The sequence below is a fragment of the Eptesicus fuscus genome, chromosome 3 (assembly GCF_027574615.1).
Source record: "Eptesicus fuscus isolate TK198812 chromosome 3, DD_ASM_mEF_20220401, whole genome shotgun sequence".
NCBI lineage: Eukaryota > Metazoa > Chordata > Mammalia > Chiroptera > Vespertilionidae > Eptesicus > Eptesicus fuscus.
In genome coordinates, this window is record NC_072475.1 from 9,814,874 (window position 1) to 9,827,774 (window position 12,901).

Sequence of the window (12,901 nt, forward strand, 5' to 3'; positions counted from 1 at the left end):
GTCAATGCCAATTATTCAGTTAGGGACCGGGGAAATGACCACCAAACGGGTCCACCGTTGCATATGCAGACACACTTCCCGTGTGTATGCGAGGACCAGCTCCTTCAGGATCCTGTGGGCCTTTCTGTTCAGGGTCTGGAGGAAAACAATTAGAAGCTGGGGACGAGATCTGTGGTAGATATGTGTGGGTCAACCGTCCTCGCACTTCCCAAAGTCACCTCATGATCTGAATGGCTGCCGTAGCTCCTTCGTGGTCAGTATTATACCTTCAAAGGCTGTTTTGAAAAGCAATGAGTTACATCAAACCCTGAGGAAAACGCCGGGCCCACACCTCCGCGATTACCCCAGCAGCAATGCAGCGCCAGGACGGTCATCGTGCCCAGGGTGTGCCAGCGGGCTCCCGGGAACCAGAGAAGCTCCGGCAGTGCAGCACACCGTGGTAGGCAGGCTCCCATGACCCCAGGACCAGGTGTGGAGGCCACTGCAGCCTCGCCCCTAGGGGGTTCCCGCGCCAAGATAACTCAGATCCCGAGGAGACTCAGACCCCGCGCAGAGCCTACCGGGAGTAATGCTCTCCCGCTTCTCCCAATAGGAGCTCGGAGCGACCTCGCCGCGTCCTCGGGGCCAATGGGAGAGAGTCATCGGTGTTGCTGGGCGGGCCCGGGACTCCCAGCCCCGCCCGCGACCCGATGCGCACGCGCGCTCCCCTCCCGCCCTTCCCGTCGCGCACGCGCACTCGGCGTAGGTCCCTCTGAGCTGTCGGGGGCGCGCGGGGCGGCGGCCGCGCTTGAGGTGCTGCCAGCGGTCGTGCCCGTGCCCGCGCCCGCGCCCGCGCCCGCAGCGGTGCGGAGCCGCTCGGGCCGCGCCCCTGCCCTGCTGTCCGCGCTGCCCTCCGGGCCGATGCGGGTCGCTGGGCTGAGGGGAGCGACGTAGCCGCCGCCTGCGCCGCCGCTCGGACCCCGGCCGGACCCTGATCCCGGACCTGCCCGGGCTCGAGCTCGCCTGGCAGTCGCGGGGCGCGTCCCGAGCAGGCGAGGGGGCCATGGCCGACCGCGGGTGCCCGCTGCAGCCGATGCCTCTGCCCGCTGAGGTGCGGGAGAGCCTGGCCGAACTGGAGCTGGAGCTGTCGGAAGGTGAGCGGCCCTGCCGCGGGGCTCCGCCCGGCTCTCACCTCCGACCCGGGACCCCCGCCATGCTTCTCACACCCGGACACCCTGCCCCGCCCCTCACCCCGGACCTGGGACCCCCGCCATGCTTCTCACACCCGGACACCCTGCCCCGCCCCTCACCCCGGACCTGGGACCCCCGCCATGCTTCTCACACCCGGACACCCTGCCCCGCCCCTCACCCCAGACCCGGGACCCCCGCCATGCTTCTCACACCCGGACACCCAGCCCCGCCCCGCACCCCCGTCCTGGGACCCCCGCCATGCTTCTCACACCCGGGCACCCTGCCCCGCCCCTCACCCCCGACCCGGGACCCCCGCCATGCTTCTCACACCCGGACACCCTGCCCCGCCCCTCACCCCAGACCCGGGACCCCCGCCATGCTTCTCACACCCGGACACCCTGCCCCGCCCCTCACCCGGGACCCTCGCTTTTCCGCTCACCCGGGACCCCCGCCTCGCCCGGCGGTCACCTGGGGTGCTTGCCTGGTCCCTCACACCGGGATCTTTGGGTCTCCGGGCCCCTCCCGGTTTCTCGCAACCGGAGCCCGGACCTTTGGGTGCCCGGCGGGTTGCCTGGGTGGGTTGTCTGACCTCCGGCGCGTGAACCTGGACAGGTGCTGTAGGCGGTGGCTGTCCCAGCCCGAGGCCGCAGGTCTGGGCTTTGAGCGAGCATGGCTGTGCCCAGGCAGCGGCCGCCTCCCTGGGAGCCCATTTCCGGCTGCGTGCCTCAGTTTCCTCCCCTGTAAAACCGGGTTAAAACAGCATCTTCCTCTACGGAGGCACTTATAACGAGGTTGTTAGCCCGTTAATAGAATTTTTAGAAATTAAAAAAAGTTCCATAAGTGGTTTTTTGCTTGTTAAAAAATAGACTGGAGCGATTCCGCTTCAGTGGCGGTGGGTGGCATTATCCATCTGGAGGTTATTGCTCCCCAAACCTGTGTCCTGATGTTCTGCTTGATGTCATTGCTTAAAGAAAAGCATCTAATGTCTGACTTTGTTTCTGAAACTTAAGTGCATTTTCAGTTTTTAGAATTCATAGAAGTTCATAGCCTTAATATTTGTACTTTAGGTTTCAGGGTGATACGTTTCGCAGTGGTTGGGGTAGTGAATTCTTACTACCATCTAATAAATACGCACTGGCTTGTACTAACTCATTTAATCCTGCCAACCTTAGGGAGGTAGATGCTATTGTTATATTGGTTTCATAGATAATACAACACCTACCTACTTGGAATTGTTTTGAATTCAACATGCAAATTTTTAGAAGTTCTGTGATATGGGACACATTTTTTTTTTTTTATTGCAACTGCAGTAAGAAATGGGTAGATTTGAGAATTCTTGGTGATTAGATGCTTTGGGGAAGTCTGAAAAACTCCAATTAGAAATGGTTCTGACAGGAACGATTTGTCGAATTTGTTACAGCTTTTCTTTTTCCTTTTTTTTTTTTTTTTTGGTTAATCCTCATCTGAGGATTTTTTTCTATTGATTTTTAGCGAGAGTGGAAGAGAGAGGGAAAGTCAGAGAAACATCAATGTGAGAGAAACACACCAATTGGTTGCCTCCTGCACTAGGGCCTGGGCTGGGGAGGAGCCTGCAACCAAGGTATGTGCCCTTGACTGGAATTGAACCTGGGACCCTTCAGTCCGGAGGCTGATGCTCTATCCACTGAGCAAAACAGGCTAGGGCTTGTTATAGCTTTTCATCAGGGAAAATCATGTCAGTGCAATTTAGATTTTATGCATTTGAAATATGTTTTTGCAGATTGCTCCTAATTTCTGTGTCCATGTATTCGTTATTCTCTAATTTTGTTGTGTGTGTGTGTGTGTGTGTGTGTGTGTGTATTTGAGTACTTTCTAGGAGTTGACGGTTAGGTAAGATTAGATCCTTTCCTCAAAGAACTTCATAATTTGTGTGACAGAACACACACAAAGTACTTCAGTGAAAGAAATGCCCCCTGTCTAATGAATCTATTTATACCTTTGTCATTTTAGAGATATGTGGATGATTTATACAAAAGTATATATAAGTGGAAAGGAACCTGGAAATGTAGCTTAAGCTGAGGAAGGGGGTGAACAAGGTGTTAAAGGGAAGGGACAGCAGAGTGAAGCTGCAGCCAAGGAGACAGGAGCCCTGGCTTCTGTCCCAGCTCTTCCACTGGCCTGACACCTTTCTTTTGGCCCAAATAGGTCAGTGATTACTTGGATACAGTCATGCTTGGCCTTGCTCCCCGGTGCTTCCACACCTTTGATGCTGGCTTCTTTAGTTTGTGTTGTGATTGTTGTTGACATGGGGCCTCTCTATTGTACTTAAAGATGCCTTGCGATAGGGACTGTGATTTAGGCAGATTTTTGGCATCTTCACACCGTGTCTGGTAAGTGTCCCTGAATTTCCACTGAATTATAACATCTCTTAATCTGGATTTGATCATCTGTAAAAGGAGGTGAACACCTGCCATATTGATGTCCTATAGTTCTTAGGGAGATTTAGTCAGATAGTTTATGTGGAAGTTCTTTGAAACTGGTCAGGTTTTATTTATATAATTAAAGGAAGGTGTTAGTAATGAAGCACAGTTCTAAAGCAACTAAAGTTAGTTTCATTATCATTATTTTAATATTTTGATCACATAGAAGTAAAAAGTGGGATTCACTTTGTCCTGGGCCACCTCCTTCCCCCTATTTTTTTTTTTTGGAGGGGGGAAGATAAACTTCTAATTCAGAATAAAGTAGTGTCAAATAAGATAACTTCACAGTACTCAGATTTGTCTGAATGAGACATTGCTTAAAAGTTAGAGTAGAGCCAGGCCTGCATGGCTCAATGGTTGAGTGTCGACCTATGAACCAGGAGGTCATGGTTCCATTCCTGGTCAGGGCATATGCCTGGGTTGTGGGCTCAATCCCCAGTGTGGGGTGTGCAGGAGGCAGCTGATTAATGATTCTCATCATTGATGTTTCTATCTCTCTTCCTCTCCCTTCCTCTCTGAAATCAATAATAATATATTTTTTAAAAAAGTTACAGTTGAGCCCTGACCGGTTTGGCTCAGTGGATAGAGCGTCGGCCTGCAGTCTTAAGGGTCCCGGGTTCGATTCCGGTCAAGGGCATGTACCTTGGTTGCAGGCACATCCCCAGTGGGGAGTGTGCAGGAGGCAGCTGATCGATGTTTCTCTCTCATCGATGTTTCTAACTCTCTACCCCTCTCCCTTCCTCTCTGTAAAAAATCAATAAAATATATTTTTAAAAAAAGTTACAGTTGACACTGCTTGGCACATTGGGAAACTTAACAGACAAAATGCTGCCTACATGGAAGCTGATAGTGATTTTTTAAAAAGAATATTTATTATTGATTTTTTTACAGAGAGAAAGAGAGAGGGATAGAGAGTTAGAAACATTGATGAGAAACATCGATCAGCTGCCTCCTGCACAACCCCTACTGGGGATGTGCCTGCAACCAAGGTACATGCCCTTGACTGGAATCAAACCTGGGACCCTTCAGTCTGCAGGCCAACAATTTATCCACTGAGCCAAACCGGTTAGGGCCTGATAGTGATTGATCGGTACCTGAACAATCTGGAAAATCCTGCACTACTTTCCCTCAACCTGTACATCAACAGTGACTAGTTGAAAGTATGTTCCTGCCTTTATTATAACTCATATGTGGCCTTGTTCTTCAACATCCTCACTGGATTCTTGTCATCCACCGTTGTCATTGGGGAAGGTTCTGGTCTTAGAATGCACTGATTTCTACCTATAGGGCAGGTTTGCTGACTTTTGTTAGGGATTCTGAATAAAATAAAGTACAGCTGTGGTCTTGCTCCCTAACTTTCCTTCTTAATTTAGGAGTCTACCTCAAATTAAGATGAGGATGAAGGGTGGAGCTGCACAGAACCCCACTCTTCCTCAGACCCTACCTCACCTGCCATGAACACACTCAAAAGAATTCACGTATGTGGCTCTTTGAAGCATATTAGATGTCCTTGGATGAAAATGAGGTTATTAGAAGTATAATCTGACTTTTTAGGGGAAAAAAAAAAAAGAATTCCCAAACAATGGGCTTTACTATCCAATTACCTTAGATATACCACAACTAATTTTGGTACTGTACAGTGTCTTGGGGCTATTGCTTCTAAACTGTTTTTAAAATGTGGACAATGGTGCAAGATTTGTTTTTTGGTTTAGTGGCCTGCTGTGGTTTAGAGAGGAAATCCCTACACAATAGGCTACATTTGTCCCACTCCTGTTTCTTTATTGTGGTTAATAGATCTGTTCCCTAGCTTTAACTTTAGTTTTTTGTTTTCCTGCATTCTGATAATACTGGAGCCCCAGGCTGTATAGTGTCAAAGGAAAAGGGGAAAAGCTCTGTGTGTGGGTGTAGAGCAGTGGTTCTCAACCTTTCTAATGCCATGACCCTTTCATACAGTTCCTCATGTTGTGGTGAACCCCAACCATAAAGTTATTTTCATTGCTACTTCATAACTGTAATTTTGCTACTGTTAATGAATCGTAATGTAAATATCTGTGTTTTCTGATGTTCTTAGGCGACCCCGCAATACCATCTTATATAACCATAGTACATTATCCAACCATCTCCCATTTTTATTAATTACAAAGGAGTATATGCGTATTGTGCTAAAAATTTTAAAAAGTTTAAAAGTGTTTGAAATAAAAAGTGAAATCTGTCTCATGCCTACCCAAAGCCAGATAAACAAATCACTCTTTGGGGTAATCAGTATTAGTGATTTGTTGGGCATCCCTCCAGAATATTTTCTGCATACACATAGATATACACACCTACATGTGTGTAAATATAGTTTTGTTTATTTTTACCAGTTAGACCATTTTGTATATGTATTGTTTTTCAACTTCCTGTTTTTCTCAGTAGGATATCATTATTAATCCATGTGATACCCACATCCCTGCCCCTCAAATAATGGTATTTTTTTGTTGTTGTTAATCCTCACACATTTTTCCATTGATTTTTATAGAGATTGGAAGGGAGAGAGACAGGGAGAGAGAGAGAGATGTGAGAGAGACACATTGATTGGTTGCCTCCTACACAAACCCATACCTACTGGGTGGGGAACAAACCAGAGACCCTTTGGTGCGCAGGCCCACACTCTCCCACTGAGTCACACTGGCCAGGGCAATAATGGTATTTTTAAAAAATCTATTCTCTATTGATTTCAGAGAGGAAAGGAGAGTGAGAGTGAGCGATAGAAACATCAATGATGAGAATCATTTATCGGCTGCCTCCTGCATGCCCCTACTGGGGATTGAGCCCGCAACCTGGGCATATGCCGGACAATAATGGTATTTTTTTAAGAGCCAGCAGTATTCTGTAGCAATTAGGTATGCCAGCATCTTTACTTCTTTCTTATTCCTTTTTTTTTTTTTATGGACAAAGGTTTTCTCCCATTATTTGCTATTACTAGCAGTGTTCACTGCCTACCCTTGTTTCTGTGACCTTGAGGAGTTCTTCAACTTTCAAGAGTAGGTTTTGGAAATTATATTGATGGGTTTGGAACTTTAGGTGATATTTACAGTTCTCCCTTGGTATCCATGGGGTACTGGTTCCCTTGCTATACCAAAGTCCGCAGATGCTCAAGTTCCTTGTATAAAATGGTGCAGTATTTGTATATAGCCTACACACATTTCCCATATACTTGCAGTCATCTCTAGATTACTTATAATACCTAATACCATGTATATGCTGTGTAAATACTTTTTATACTGTGTTATTTAGGGAATAATGACAAGGTAAAAAAGTATACATATTTAATATAGCTGCAACCATCATAGACCTAACTACATAGTACACAGTAGCAACCACATAACTTTTTTGAATATTTTCCATTAGCTGTTGGTTGAATCTGTGAATGTGGAACCCATGGATATGGAGGGCCAATTTGTATTTGGGATTTTGCATTTGTAATCCTGAGTGAGCTTGGTTTGTGACAGTGGAGGTCAACCTGAGGCCACACATTGTATCTCTACTTAGAGCAGTGATTTTCAACCTTTTTCATCTCATGGCACACATAAATTAATTACTAAAATCCTGCAGCACACCAAAAAATACGTTTTTTGCCAATCTGACAAAAAAAATGATATAAAGTAATTTTTTAATTTTTTTTTATTTTTTAGAAGAGAGGAAGGGAGAGGGAGAGAGAAACATAGAAATGTGTAAGCAAAACATCAATTGGTTGCCCCCGAATGCTCCCTACCAGGAATCGAGCCAGCAACCTGAGCATATGCCCTGACTTGGGAATCCAACTGGCAACCTTTCACTGCACGGGATGACGCCCAACTAACTGAGCCACACAAGCTAGGGAAAAAGGGGTAATTTTGATTCATTCATACTGGATGGTTATTGTTGTGTTAGTTATCAATTTTTAGCATTTGACAATCTAAGGGAAAAGAGGGTCAGTGCCCTGACTAGTTAGGTATTGCATTTAAAAACAATTCTTGCTCATACCAGTTGAAAATCGCCGACCTAGGGGACTGGTAAAAACAGCTGTTATCCCTCAGACCACCAGAGAAGCTAGTTGTGAGGATGGGCCCTGGTGTTTTTCCAAAGCCCACCAGGTGCCTGGGAGCTATGGATGTTGGGTCAGGATTACCCCAGTCTGTGCAGTGTATTAGGGAACTTGGCTCTGCTGTTTGCCAGAAAACTTGGATTCAGGTCCCTTTTCTAATAGCCTATTACAGTCATACACTGCTTAACAACGGGGACCCATTCTGATAAATGTGTCATTATGTGATTTTGTCCTTGTGAGATCATCACAGAGTGTGCTTACACATGCATAGATGGTATACCCTACCACACCTAGGCTGTGTGGTACCGCTTACTGCTCCTAGGCTACAAGCCTGTACAGCCTGTTCTATATAAAACAACGTGAGATTAAATCAGACACAAGAGAAATGATGCAATTAAGAGATGGTAAATATGAGATGTATGAGACTGTTTATTGGCTACTGTTTTACAGTAAACTTTTTCTTTTAAGTAGAAATAGTACACTCTTAACGATAAAAAGTATAGGGTAGTAAACACATAAACCAGTAACGTAGTTGTTTATTATGTATTATGTGCTGTATGCAATTGTATGTGCTATACTTTTATACAACTGGCAGTTCAGGTTTATTTATACACCAGCATCACAACAAACTATGGAGCATGTTGCCTTACAACTTATGATGTCACTAGGTGATAGGAATCTTTCAGCTCCATTATAATCTTTTTTTTGTTAATCCTCACCTGAGGATATTTTTCCATTGACTTTTTTTTTTTTTTTTTTTTTTTTTAGAGAGAGTGGAAGGGAGGGGGAGAGACAGAGAGAGAAACATCGCTATGAGAGAGACACATTGGTTGGTTGCCTCCCGCACACCCCCCAGCCGGGGCTGGGAGTTGAGCCTGCATCGAAGGTGCGTGGCTTTGACCGGAATCAAACCTGGGACCCTTTCCGCCGACGCTCTATCCATTGGGCCAAACTGGCGAGGGCTCCATTATAATCTTATGGGACTGCCATCATTGACTAAAACACTGTTTTGCAGCTATGACTATAGTCTTGTGTCTGGATTCTATTTTGAAATTCTACTTTGCTCTTTGTGTGGGTGGAAACTTTGCATTCAATGGGGTGTTGAGTTAGTGTGTAAGTTGATAAGTGAAAATACAGTAACTGGGTACACATGAAAATGTGTGGCTGGTTATGTTCAATTGGTTCAGTAAAAAAAGAGAAAAGACAGCTTTCGGGATATGAACATCGATTATGTTTCATTTCTGAATGCTCTTTGGGTACCTTCATCATACAGATGTTAATTTGAAATGGGAACATAAGAAACTTTCTAGGAAATGAATACTTAATTTTTATATATCCTGTAAAAGCAAATGCTTTGATTTTAAGTAGTGATTTATCAGTTTTAGTTTGTATAGCAGTATTTATTGTTCATTTAAATTTGTATTTATTTATTTATTTATTTATTTATTATTTATTTATTTATTGTAGAAAAGCAAGCAAGAATTTATTGACCACAGCAAAAATATATTTAGGACAGTGAAACAAGGAAGGGCATCAAAGAAGCAACAGGAGAGCCTAGGCTGGGCTGCTTTGGCTCACTGGCAAGGCAGAGAAAAGGGGGCCTTGGAGACGGCTTCCGGGGGTTAGCCCAGGACTAGCTGCAGCTGCCCATTGCTCCCCTGGTTACAAGCCTCCTGGGGTCCCTTAGAAGTTAGGGGATGTATGCCTGTGGGGGAAGGAGAGGGGGAAGGAAATGGCATGGATCTGCTCCTTGGAGGGAGAGTGCCCCTGTTACATATTTTTATGTATTCCAGAGGAAACATTTTTTTAGTAGATATTGCTTTAAAAACTATTTGTGCTTTAAAGTTGTTCGCAAGTTGAAATATAGTAAGTGAAATTATACAATCATATCCTGGATCTGATCAGCGTCTGTAAGTGTCAAATGAGTGGGTAGGACAAGGACAATGTACCCCAAGGCCACTGCAGTCATCAGTGGATTGTGTGCTCATTGTGAATAGGTTGATGTTAAAATGGAGTGTTTAGAGAAAAATATAGGCAGTAGCATGAGATAATATACCATTCAGGTAAAGTAAAAATACATGGACACATGGCAATATACATTCTGTAGAACATTCAAATTAAAAGCCACTAAATGCAATGGAATAGTTTTCTGTGGCGGGGTTAGGGGAATAGTGGGGGCAGAAGGGTAAATAAAAGGAAGGATATATGAAATAACTTGAGGAAGGCCTGACTGAATGAGCTGTGGTCAAAGCAGAAGATCTGTGCAAGATTAGGGGGCTCTTCAGGCCACAGGCTATTTGTTGTAGCCTGACCCGTCTCAGAGCAACTGCCTGCTTGGTGGTCAGGATCCAGCGCGTCCCTGACCTCAGACTCATCTTCTATAGGATGGTATATTAATGTCTACCCAGTGGCTTTCAGTGAGGCTTAATTTAGATGGAAAAGGTGTTGGTCTTTTGACACAACAAATCCTGCAGTCAAGAGTTTATCTAAAGGAAATACTTGTGAAGCACGCAGTAATAGCACCCTGACAGGTTTGGGGTGAGAAGGGTGGAGTGAGAGGGCAGAGAAGGGGGGAGAGGAGGGCTTGCAAAACACTATAAGCTTTCTATTGAAGACAGTTCACCCAAAGAACAAGCTGCTAATGGAACTTGTAATACATATTTCTGGTCTAAATAAAGTCTCCAAAACATGACAGATCCACTACGAACACTCAAGTTCTGTCTGGGAAACCATGTGGTGTGTTTAGATTGAAAATTGTGTTTCCTATCTTGTTCCTGGTTGGTTTAATTCACTTTTAGGCTGTTCTTCTTTATAGTGTATCAGAACAGCAGTTTCTTTACCTGAGTCCTTACCAGGGACACCCCATGGCTATTAGGGTTCGTTTCCTGTGCCCCTTATACCAGTGCTTCCACATCTTGAACCTGTGCAGGAATCGCTGTGGGGGGTGGGTTCTTGGTAAAATACAGGTTTGGATTCTGTCAATCTGGGGCATCGCCTCAGAATCTGCATTTTTGACAAAGCTCCTGGGGATGCTGAACATAATTTTTAAAAAATATATATTTTATTGATTTTTTTACAGAGAGGAAGGGAGAGGGAAAGAGACTTAGAAACATCGATCAGCTGCCTCTTGCACACCTCCAACTGGGGATGTGCCCGCAACCAAGGTACATGCCATTGACCGGAATCGAACCTGGGACCTTTCGGTCTGCAGGCCGACGCTCTATCCACTGAGCCAAACCGGTTAGGGCTGAACATAATTTTTAAAAGTTAATTTATTATTTACATACAGCAAAATTCACCCTTTCTGGTGTGTAATTCTCTAAGTTTTTTACAAACAAGGTCATGGAACAACCACCACAATCAAAAGAGAACAGCTTCATTATCCCCCAAAATTCTCTAGTCCTCCTTTGTAGTCAGCCTTTCCTTCACTCCCATCCCCTGGCAGTCCCACTCTCTGTTCTCTGTCTTATAGTTTTATCTTTTCCAGAATGTCATGTAAGTGGTATTTTGAGCCTGGCTTCTTCACTTAGCAATATGCATATAAGAGCTATCTAAATTATTCTATGTATGAATAGTTTGTTCTTTTTTTATTGCTAAATAGTATTTCATTGTGTGGATGTGTCATGGTTTGTTTATCTAATCACCAGGTGAAGGACATTAGTGTTTCCAGTTTTTCCATTATGAATTAATCTTTAATTAAAATATTTTGGAACTTTAGAATAAATATAATTCTTTTTCATCATTGTTTTAGGTGACATCACTCAGAAAGGATATGAAAAGAAAAGGGCAAAGCTGCTTGCACGTTTCATACCACTTATTCAAGGTAAGCTCAATACACTCAATTTTGTATCAATTATATTGTCTCATAAAACTTGGTTTTAGAACTTAACATTGGTATGTTTCCTATTTTTCCTGTGTTTCCTATTAAGAAGGTCTGGGTGAATAATGTGTCTAATATTAAATAATAAGATCCAAAGGCATAGATTACAATTTACAGCTCTGGTTTGGTATAGATCTCATTCCTAAATAAGATTTATTTTATTTTCATGAATATAGAACATGATTATTTTTATGATTATAGTAAGGAACATTTTCTTACTTAGGTTTGAAACAAGTATTGTAAAGATGTCAGTTCTTCCCACCTGAGATTGACCTGTAGAGTCAGCACATTCATCATTTCATCAGATTTTTGTGTGGGTGTGTATGTAATTTAACAAGCTAATTCTAAAATTTATATACAAATTTAAAGGGCCAAGGGATTCAAAATATGCTCAAAAGAGAAGAATGAGGTGGGAAGATTTGCCCTATCAGGTATGAAGAATGGATGGCAAGCATTCATTCATCAGTAAGACAGCATGACTTGGTACAAAGGTGGACAGCTGGATGAACAGAGCAGAACATGGAACTCAGGCACAGATGTGCATGTGGCGGACCAGGTTTATGGTAAAGACAGCATTGCAGGTCATGATGCTGGCTTAGTTTCTTAGCATGTGTGAAACACACATCATTGGACACAGAAATCAGTTCCAGTTTATGATAGGCCTTCATGTGAGAGGCAAATACTATAGCACCTTTAGGAGATCATATAGGAAATTGTCACCATCTCGAGATTGGAAGGATTTCTTAAGCCACTAAAACTACCAAAAAGCCGCAACCATAAAGTAAAATATTAGTAAATTGAACTCCGTTAAAATTAAGAATTTTATTTTCTCAAAAATTATCATGAAGAGATTACAGACAAGCCACTGAATGGAAGAAGAGAAGTGTAACACAAATAACTAAAAGCAGCATTGTCCGAAAGAATTTTCTGGGATAATGGAAGTGTTCTGAGGCTATAGTGTCCACTGTACTGAATACTAGCCACATAGAACTCTGAGAAATGTGCAATATGGCTAGTAGTGGGCGACTGAATTTTTAATTTAATTTTAATTAATTTAAAAGTAACCAGAAAGTTATCCAACATGATTAAAATAGAAAGAGCCCAGTAGAAAAATGGGCTGAAGACTTGAGTAAGCATTTCGTAAGAGGGGACCCTAATGGTCAGTGAGCAAACGAAAGGGGCTCAACCTCAGCAAAAACCAGATATGCCAATTAAAGCCTAACCTACATCTGATTGTTGGAGAGGTTTCAGATGGTGGGAGTATGGACAGCTGGTGTTACCTGGTAAAGTTGAAGAAGTCATAGGTAATCAGCAATTCTCCTTCAG

General features: G+C 43.9%; 1 protein-coding gene across 2 annotated transcripts in view; it reads left to right on the plus strand.

Annotated features, from left to right (window-relative positions):
* The first annotated feature begins 834 nt into the window (after positions 1-834).
* The window catches only part of DIP2A (disco interacting protein 2 homolog A), a 79,675-nt gene continuing 67,608 nt past the window's right edge, over positions 835-12,901 (plus strand). For both annotated transcript variants that reach the window (XM_054713632.1, XM_054713633.1), the window contains exons 1-2: positions 835-1,133; positions 11,447-11,518. In XM_054713632.1, the coding sequence (XP_054569607.1) occupies positions 1,043-1,133; positions 11,447-11,518 (163 nt within the window). In that variant the 5' untranslated portion in view covers positions 835-1,042. The remainder of the gene's footprint in view (positions 1,134-11,446; positions 11,519-12,901) is intronic.